This window comes from Sprattus sprattus (genome assembly GCF_963457725.1).
Source record: "Sprattus sprattus genome assembly, chromosome: 20".
Classification (NCBI taxonomy): domain Eukaryota; kingdom Metazoa; phylum Chordata; class Actinopteri; order Clupeiformes; family Clupeidae; genus Sprattus; species Sprattus sprattus.
The window spans coordinates 25,107,916-25,117,915 of record NC_137918.1 but is presented as its reverse complement, the minus strand read 5'-3'; the positions used below and the strand labels follow the sequence as shown (position 1 = coordinate 25,117,915).

Genomic DNA, 10,000 nt, shown 5'->3' with positions numbered 1-10,000 from the left:
ACCCTTTGCTCAACATTACAACTCCTTTTTAGGCCCTAACTCTTCTCCGTGTGTCCGTGTGTGTGTGTGTGTGTGTGTGTGTGTGTGTGTCTGTGTGTGTGTGTGTGTGTGTGTCTGTGTGTGTGTGTGTGTGTGTGTGTGTAGCCCCTTCCTGAGTCTGAAGGCTACACTACAGAGATGGGCTCAATCATGTCCAAGAATGCAGTCTACCTGACAGGCTAACATGCCTCACATCTCTCTCCCCCTAAGGCCAGGTAAAGCCACACTTACATAGGCAGCCCTGGTTTCAAAATGGCATCCTGGTTGCCACATACTTGACAGGAAAGGAAGCAATTGTTTAAGTTCATGGCCAAGATTCAGCGCTTATAGGATCCTAGACTACAACAGCCCTGGCATTGAATGACTAGCAGTCAGCATTAAGTGTCTGTGTGCAGTGCAGAGACAAGTCTATATGTTTAGAGATCACCACTTAAAAACTTGGAAGTTTGTTTCCTAAACAACAGAAGTGGCTTTAATTGTTTTTCCTCTTAAAGTATTCACTTAACAGAAGTGGCTGAGTAAGCATACATTCCAATACCCATTTAGTAATACATCCCAGGATGAATATCAGTTAATCATTGCGTGTAAACATTACGGTTAGATTGCTGTCCTGTGAGACTTCAACTCCCCGGAAGTGGACACACCTCGAAATCATTGAATCTTCTTCCTCTTACCTGTGAGTACAGGTCCAAAAACGTGTATACATTGAAATTGAATTACTAAAAAAGGACACCTTGATAGAAAAAAAAAAAGACTTACTGACCTCTCAATTCTCAGTCGTCTGCCCAAGAGTAAATGTGGAATCAGGTTAGTCCGGCTGTCAAAAATTGTTGTTCAAAACAAATAACCCAACCACCCAGTTGTTCTTCTGGCTTTGCAAGAAGGCTTGCAAGCATTGCTGAAGGAACGCCCCTTTGTGAGTTGTGTTGCTGTGTTTCTGAGGGGAGGGAACCTGTGTGTGTGTGTGTGTGTGTGTGTGTGTGTGTGTGTGTGTGTGTGTGTGAGAGTTGTGTTGCTGTGTTTCTGAGGGGAGGAAACCTGCTTCAGTGGAGTGGAGTCGGACCCGAGGGGAGGGGCTGCTCACCCTCGCAAGATTCTCCAGTCGGCAACAACCGGAGCGCAAGAGCGTGCAGCGACAGGCTCCCTGTCAAGTCACTACAGAGTTGTGTGTTTTATGTGTGAGGAGGGGGACGCCATGAGGGGAGGGAGGGAGGGAGGAAGACAGAGAGTGAGAACAAGTATCTGCATGGGTGTGTTCTATGGTAGTATGTGTGTGGGAAAGAGAAAGAGAGTGGAGAGGGACGTATGGAGAAAGGAAATGAGAAGCACTAATGTCTGATGTGTCCAGTCGAAGCGCATGCACACTCCAGCCTGTTCACTCGAGCTGTTGAGTTCCACACACACACACACACACTCTCGCTCACACACACACACACACACACACACACACATGCCCTCTCCAGCCTGTTCACTCGAGCTGTTGAGTTCCACACACACACACACACACTATTGCTCACACACACACACACACACACACACACACACACACACACACACACACACCACACACACACACACATGCCCTCTCCAGCCTGTTCACTTGATCTGTTGAGTTCCACACACACACACACATGCCCTCTCCAGCCTGTTCACTTGAGCTGTTGAGTTCCACACACACACACACACACTCACTCTCGCTCACACACACACACACACTCTTGCTCACACACACACACACACACTATTGCTCACACACACACACACATGCCCACTCCAGGCTGTTCACTTGAGCTGTTGAGTTCCACACACACACACACACACTCACTCTCGCTCACACACACACACACACACACACACACACTCTTGCTCACACACACACACACACACTATTGCTCACACACACACACACATGCCCACTCCAGGCTGTTCACTTGAGCTGTTGAGTTCCACACACACACACACTCCTGCTCACACACACACACACACACACACACTATTGCTCACACACACACACACACACACACACACATGCCCTCTCCAGCCTGTTCACTTGAGCTGTTGAGTTCCCGCCAAAAGCACCTCGGGTCCCCCTCCGTCTCCAACACGTGAGGGGTAGAGGGGGTTTTGTTTCACCGCTGAAAAGACTCTAATTAGACAATGAGAAGTACAGAGGGGTTTCCAGTTTTCTAGGGGGTGACCAACTGTCCAGAGCCTTCTGCAGGCATGGAAGGGAATCTGAATGCTGCTGGGTACTTATGCTCACCATTGATAAACTCAATAACATGTTGAAGCTTTTAAGATTACAGGTTAGATATCCTATCAAATAGGTAACTTATCTCTAACACACCTCTCATTTTAACCCCTATAAACCAACTCATTGAGGAAACAAGGAAACATCTCTGGGTGAGGGTGAAGTATGGATCTCTCTGACTCGTGATCATTTTCACTATTAAAAGAAAGAACACTCAAAGATCCAGTGTGGAGGAGTACAGACAGACCGAGGAGAGGGAAACTTTATCCTCTCACCAGCTTGGGGACATTCATTCTTTTTTTTATGCACAGTCTCCCCCTGCAGGTCAAATTATGGACCAACATAATTATAGGCTACACCTTCATGCCTATGAAACACGAATTGGTTGTTTCTTTCCCAGGCCAATAAAGTTAATTAGATACAGTATACAGCAACATGGCTCGTAGAACTAATAGAGGATATATGCAAGAATAACTTTAATATGCACAATAGTAATTAGTGCATGAACGATTGCAGGTGTGGACTAATACTTAACACATGTACTGCAATGTATTTGAGTAAACTTTCTTTCAGACAATGCAACCCAATAGAGAGGATAGATTTGACTCAAGTTCGTATCTCTGGAGACGAGACTAAAGACCTACAGATCGCCTGCTGCCCATGCAAAAAACCTTTCTTTAATTCAACCATAATTTGTACATTTATAAATAACACTGAATTTATAATAAATAATACAAAAACAAAAAGGACAAAGAGAAGCAAACGGATGGAAGCATGCAAAGATAGGCAGTTAAACACAAACACAAATATCAGACAAAAACCCACAAACGCGGGGGAGCTTGGGCTCAAACACAAACGTTACGGATGAACACTACTGGGTACAATCCTTTGAAGGTATATTGAGTTCACAGTAAATGCTGAGGGTCACCATGGAGGATGTGGTTAGTATCACCATGGAGGATGTGGTTAGTAGCAGTCACTTCAGTGGCTCATTAAATGAGGCCATATGCTCCTGATTGGATTGGTTCTCGGTGTGCTTTTCCTTTCAGGTGTTGACTGAATTCCATATTTGTTTCCTTTCAGGCTCTTACCAAAGAGAGGAGAAACAAAGTTGAAGAGTCTCAGTTTGAACTTCCATCGTCAGATCTCAGATATAGCGCCCCCTTCTGTCCCAGAGGTGTCATGGCCATCCAGTTTTGGCCTGGAATGCCAGGCGGAGCGTTCACTGTTTAGCCAGAAAAGGACCAACAGTGAGAGGTATATTGTAGAGTAGTAGTTGCTGGTAGGTCCTTGACCTGTAATAAACCTGCTGGATTTGACTGATCTTCTCCAGGAGCTGGATGGAGTTCTGTTTGACCTGACCAGATCTCACCAATGTTTTTTTTTTTTTTTTCCAAACTGCAAGAGACCACGCCAACTTTGTAATCAGAGTTCACCAGAAAGCACCACGTTTGACTTAATTCCCTTGACATTGTGTGATAACAGAAGGCACTGGCAGAGGGGATAGCTGGGGGGCAGCAGTGATGGGCTGACTGGCAGAGGGGATAGCTGGGGGGCAGCAGTGATGGGCTGACTGGCAGAGGGGATAGCTGGGGGGCAGCAGTGATGGGCTGACTGGCAGAGGGGATAGCTGGGGGGCAGCAGTGATGGGCTGACTGGCAGAGGGGATAGCTGGGGGGCAGCAGTGATGGGCTGACTGGTAGGGCTGGGAGCTGGGGGGCAGCAGTGATGGGGCTGACTGGTAGGGATGGGGGGCAGCAGTGATGGGCTGACTGGCAGAGGGGATAGCTGGGGGGCAGCAGTGATGGGCTGACTGGTAGGGCTGGGGGGCAGCAGTGATGGGCTGACTGGCAGAGGGGATAGCTGGGGGGCAGCAGTGATGGGCTGACTGGCAGAGGGGATAGCTGGGGGGCAGCAGTGATGGGCTGACTGGCAGAGGGGATAGCTGGGGGGCAGCAGTGATGGGCTGACTGACAAGTCACTCCTGGTTGGCTTTCTGTCTCTTCTCCAGCTTCATTTTCAGTTCATCTGTGAAGCCTGTGGAGGAGAGAGGAGGAGAAGACTTAGTTTCAGCTGGGGAGAGAAGGAGGAGAGAGGAGGAGGAGGAGAGAAGGAGAGGACTTAGTTTCAGCTGGGAGGGTAAGGAAGAGGAGGAGAGAGGAGGAGAAAAGGAGGAGGAGAGGAGGAGAGAAGAGGAGAAGAGGATTTAGTTTCAGCTGGGGGGATGAGGAGAATAGGAGAGAGTAGGAGGAGGAGAGGAGGACTTAGTCTCAGCTGGGGGGATAAGGGAGAGGAGGAGAAGAGGAGAGAGGAGGAGAGGAGGAGAGGGGAAGAGGAGGAGAGGAGAAGGAGAGGACTCAGTCTCAGCTGGGGTATAGGATAAGGAAACAGGCCCTCAGGCAGCATGAATGAGACGTCTGCATGTGCTGACAGACTCATCCTGTCCCCGGATTGTTTCAGTAACTAGGCCACAAAGAATCCATTGTGCCCCTATTCATTTGGAGTGAGTGTGTGTGTGTCTCTCTCTCCCTCTCTCTCCCTCTCTCTCTGTCTGTGTCTCTCCCTCTCTCTCTCTGTGTCTCTCTCGCTCTCTCTTTGTGTGTGTGTGTGTGTGTGTGTGTGTGTGTGTGTGTGTGTGTGTGTGTTTACAGTCTGTCTGAAAGAGGGGAGAGGGTGTAATGGACGGTGTACTATGCACTCTATGCAAAGGCCAGACATTGTTTGTGTACAGAGGACCGAGTTTGATTCTGATTGTCTGCATGGCCTGCCACACTTGAATAGCATACAGTGCCCTCCAGAATTATTGGCACCCTTATTTAATAAGTAAAGAAGGCTGATGAAGAATGTCCCTTACATTGGGGATCACATGTTGTCTCACAGTACCAGTAAATAAAGACAATAAATACATTCCATATGAACCCATTACCACAACAAAAAAAAGTAGAAGTCACAGGTGAGGTACTTCCTTGAACCCCTAATGCCATGTATGCTAACAATAGTGTGTGTGTGTGTGCGTGAGTGAGTGAGTGAGTGAGTGAGTGAGTGAGTGAGTGAGTGAGTGAGTGAGTGAGTGAGTGAGTGAGTGAGTGAGTGAGTGAGTGAGTGAGTGAGTGAGTGAGTGAGTGAGTGAGTGAGTGAGTGAGTGAGTGAGTGAGTGAGTGAGTGAGTGAGTGAGTGAGTGAGTGTGTGTGTGTGTGTGGGGGGGCTTTGGAGGAGAAACAGCCCCACAGCATCACCGATCCTCCATCATATTTAACTCTTGGTTTTAGGTGCTTTTCTCTGTAGCCATCTTCATTTCTACAACAAACCCACCTTGAGCATCTGGCAAAGAGAACTTTCTTTTTTTCTGGCATACCATCCAAACAGTTTGTCGGTATGAAGGTACATTCTTTTACTTCTCTGATCATCCTCCTCACTGTGGCTGCTGACCAAGTAGTCTTGCGTCCTCTTTCAGGCTGGGTCATGACAGTTTGGAATTCTTATTCTTCTTACATCTTTAAAGATTTAATTAACTTTAAATGGGTTTTATGTTGAGCAGCTATTTTCTTGAGTCCATTCCCTAACCTGTGCAAGTCAACACAATGTTGGCTTTTTCCAACAGAATGTTCTTGAATCTTTCCCATGGTGATGGATGACTAAAGGATTTGGGCTCTCGGTCACCTCATTTTGATACCCTAATATAAAACAGGAAATCATTGTTGACTGCTTAAAGTTTCCTTATCACTTAGGCTAACTTCAGGTTTATTAACGTCCTTAATACAATATGTGTGGGATCATGTGGGGTAAATGTACACTTCCTGTATTCAAATTTCTTGGGGCGCCAATAATAACAATAATAATAATAATCACTAATGATTGCTTTATTCTCAGACTAAACTTCTCAAATAAAGATTTATTTCTATTTTCAAGATAATATTAAGATTAATAATGATAAAGTTCATTTTTTATAAGCCTTTTCAGTTATCTTTAGCAAGGCTGCCAATAACTCCAGTGAGTCATGGGTGTGTGTGTGGGGGTGTGTGTGTGTGTGTGAGAGAGAGAGAGAGAGAATTTGTGATTTGTGTGTGACATATTGTTTGTGAAAGGCAAACGTGTCCCATGTTCATGACCTACTTTGTGCAAGAGGAGAAGGCGAGAGCGTGAGGCGTTTCATGGGACTCAGCGGAGCGTCTGTCGGGGAGAAGGAGCGTGGAGGTGGGCTCTGAACCAGGCCCTGGTGGCGTGGGGACCACTTCTCTGTCCCTGCAGAATGAAAGGCGGAAGGCACCGGAAGGGAGGGTGGTCAGGAGAAGAGAAGAGAAGAGAAGAGAAGAAAGGAAGAAAGAGAGAATGAAACAGGAGCGAGTGGAAAAGGCCAGTGAGATATCACATAGGAAGCCCACAGCTGTGCCAAAAGGCCAAAACAAACTTTTGGTTTTCTTCATTTCCTCCCCAGCCTTGGCTCTGAAGCACACTTGGCCCCCCGCCCCCCCCCCCCCCCCCCCCCCCCCCCTCTGAAACACACTTGGCCCCCTCTGAAGCACACTTGGCCCCCTCTGAAAGCTTCAGCTGTTGAGACTCTTTCTCTGCACTTCCTGTTCTCATCCTGACCACTTCCTGTTCTCATCCTGACCATTCGGAAATACTTGACCTCGCTCACACAGTCTCAGAAACACATGTGCAGACACATACAGAGACACACACTGATCAGCATATGAAGGCTTGACCTCGCTCAAACAGTCTCCAACACACAGTCTCAGACACACATGCAGACACATACAGAGACACACACTGATCAGCATATGAAGGCTTGGCCATTTCTTATCCTTCATTAGAGATACTCACCTTGTTTTGGTGGCAGAGCAGGACCCCGTAGAGGTGTCCCCCCTCGCACACAGTGCAGCGTTCGTTCCCCGTTCTCATCGTTAGATGACACAAATGCTGAAGGGCAAATTAAATGGCATTTTGGTGATTTCTAAACAAAACATTAGAAGGTGACATACGTAGATTCATATTTCAGCATGATTAAAGGATTTGTGTATGAGTTGATGAACTCTAAATGCTAAGCTGTTTTCCGCAGTAATGTGTTTGTGTGCATGTACGTGTATGAATGTATTTCAGCATGATTAAAGGATTCGTGTATGAATTGATGTTGTTTTCACCAGTAATGTGTTTGTGTGCATGTATGAATTGACTGTGTTGGGCAGATGTGCATGCATCCGTGTGTGTGTGTGTGTGTGTGTGTGTGTGTGCAGATGTGCATGCATCCGTGTGTGTGTGTGTGTGTGTGTGTGTGTGTGTGTGTGTGTGTGTGTGTGTGCAGACGTGCATGCATCCGTGTGCACTCTGTCGTACTGATATTCTCTTCATAAGGCTCCTCCAGCAGGAATGGCTGCAGCGTCCCAGAGGTCTTCTCCATAAGAGCGTTTATGACATCATAGAGGGTTTCACACGGGATCTAGACAACAGAGAGAGGATGCCATGCACACAATAATCATAAACACATTCAAACAAACAAACAAACAAGGCTGACTTCATACCTACATGTGTATGTAAAGCATTATCCAAATGATGTCAATAATGGACAACAACAGAGCACACTGCAGTAGTATAGCTCTAGAGTCTAGACCATGACATGACACCATTTCCAAACGCCTCAGAAGAAACAGCCATACGTACCGGATTCTCCACATCGATCACATACCCGCCCTGCTGCTTCTGTGTCACCCGGTAGTGTCTGAACACAGATCTAGTGGAGAGACGAGGGAGATCAGAGAGGTAGATGATGGAACTGGAATTATTGTTATTATTATAGGTAAAGATGTACTGCTCTGTATCTACAACTCACTCTGATTTTGTACTAGGTCTGTCTCTCACTGAGATCCAATGCAAATGACATGTGACCCTCCCCCCCCCCCCCTCTTCCTGCTAGAGGCCTTGTGTCCTGGCATCATCCCCCCATAGGTGAACCTCTGACTGTAACCCCCACCCCCCTTCTCTCACCTAAAAGGGTGTGGCCCTTCCCCTCTCCCTTTGTACTGTAACCTGTGTACAATTATACTGAATTGTATAAATGCGATAGCATTACTGCTATCAGGTTAGACCGTTCTTGAACCAACAGCGAGAGGGGTCTCCATGCTGAAATACAAACCAACTGAAACTGACTCTGCCTCTGGTCCATTCTTCAACTTTAGCGGGCTTTATTAATATTCTATTACAGAATATGGTAGTGTCTGAACACAGATCTAGTGGAGGAGACGAGGGGGATCAGAGAGGCAGTGTATGATAGTGTCTGAACACAGATCTAGTGGAGGAGACGAGGGGGATCAGAGAGGCAGAATATGGTGGCTGAACTCTGGTTTGTTTCGGTTTACAGTTTGGTTACAGTTTATGGTGATATGCAAAACACACACAAAATATTGTGGGAAATTGAGATTTATAATGCTTTATAGACATAAAATAGGAGTAAAGAGATTGCATCAAAGACCTAAATGAGAGAGAGAGAGAGGATAGATAGATAGATAGATAGATAGGATAGCTAGGATAGAAAGGATAGATAGGGCATTACCCATTGAGATCTTGTCTAGTGTTGACAGCCAAGATAGATATACATGTATATATATATATATATATATATATATATATATATAGATAGGATAGATAAGGCATTACCCATTGAGGTCTTGTCTAGTGGTGACAGCCAAGGAGGTTCCATCTCTCCCAGGCCGGAGCAGCATGTTCCCACAGTCAGGGTACCTCTCCAGCAGAACCTCCGCCTCTACACGGGACACGGGCCGAAAACACCTGCAGACAACACACACCTGCTGTGACTCACAAGCACCCACACACACACACACAGACACACACCTGCAGACCGCAAACATCTGCTATGACCGAAACTCACAAGCACCCGCACACACACACACACACACCTGCAGACACCTGCTGACCGCACACATCCTCTATGACAGAACCTCACAAGCACCCACACACACACACCTACAGACCACACACATCTGCTATGACCGAAACTTACAAGCACCCACACACACACACACACACACACACACACACACACACACACACACACACAATGCAGACAGCACACATATTCTATGACAGAAACCCAGAAGCACCCACACACACACTCACCTACAGACCACACACACACCTGCAGACCGCACACACACCTGCATACCGCACACATCTTCTGACATAAACTCACAAGCACCCACACACACACCTGCAGATCGCACACATCTTCTGATAGAAAAGCACCCGCACACACACACCCTTCCAACACACACACAAATAGACTTGCAGGAGCATGTAACCTCAGAAACCCTAAGAAGGCAAAACTGCCAACTGCTAATTTGCTTGCACGCACACTCACACTCACACACACACACACCTCAACGTGAGGCAAACTTCATGTGCCATGCAACTGGGAGAATGCTAAGCCAGCATCCTGGCTTAAGCTGTAATAACAGAGTGATATATGACCCTAACAAACCGGTCTTCCAATAAACTCTTCTGAAAACCTCTCACAGTACCCTAGAGGCTCAGCACACGCCCTGGGGGAAGAAGATGGGGGTAGGGGAGGACTCACGGAGGAATCTCTCCCACCAGAGGCAGGGAGAGGGGGGAGGAGGGGGCGCGGGAGAGGGAGCGGGCCTTCCGTCTGTGCTTCTCCTTCTCCACCACCTCCTTTAGCATGAGCAGCTGGCCAGG

At 47.1% G+C, this 10,000-nt stretch overlaps 1 protein-coding gene across 1 annotated transcript in view; it reads right to left on the bottom strand.

Moving 5' to 3' along the window:
* Positions 1-4,268: 4,268 nt before the first annotated feature.
* Positions 4,269-10,000, bottom strand: part of stap2a (signal transducing adaptor family member 2a) — a gene marked incomplete at its 3' end in the record, with an annotated part of 9,277 nt that continues 3,545 nt past the window's right edge. The window contains exons 5-11 of the mRNA XM_080858842.1: positions 9,879-10,000; positions 8,942-9,073; positions 7,949-8,018; positions 7,625-7,727; positions 7,115-7,210; positions 6,404-6,532; positions 4,269-4,327 (exon numbers count right to left, since the gene is read on the bottom strand). The exon at positions 9,879-10,000 is cut by the window's right edge and continues 30 nt beyond it. Of these exons, the coding sequence (XP_080714968.1) occupies positions 4,269-4,327; positions 6,404-6,532; positions 7,115-7,210; positions 7,625-7,727; positions 7,949-8,018; positions 8,942-9,073; positions 9,879-10,000 (711 nt within the window). The remainder of the gene's footprint in view (positions 4,328-6,403; positions 6,533-7,114; positions 7,211-7,624; positions 7,728-7,948; positions 8,019-8,941; positions 9,074-9,878) is intronic.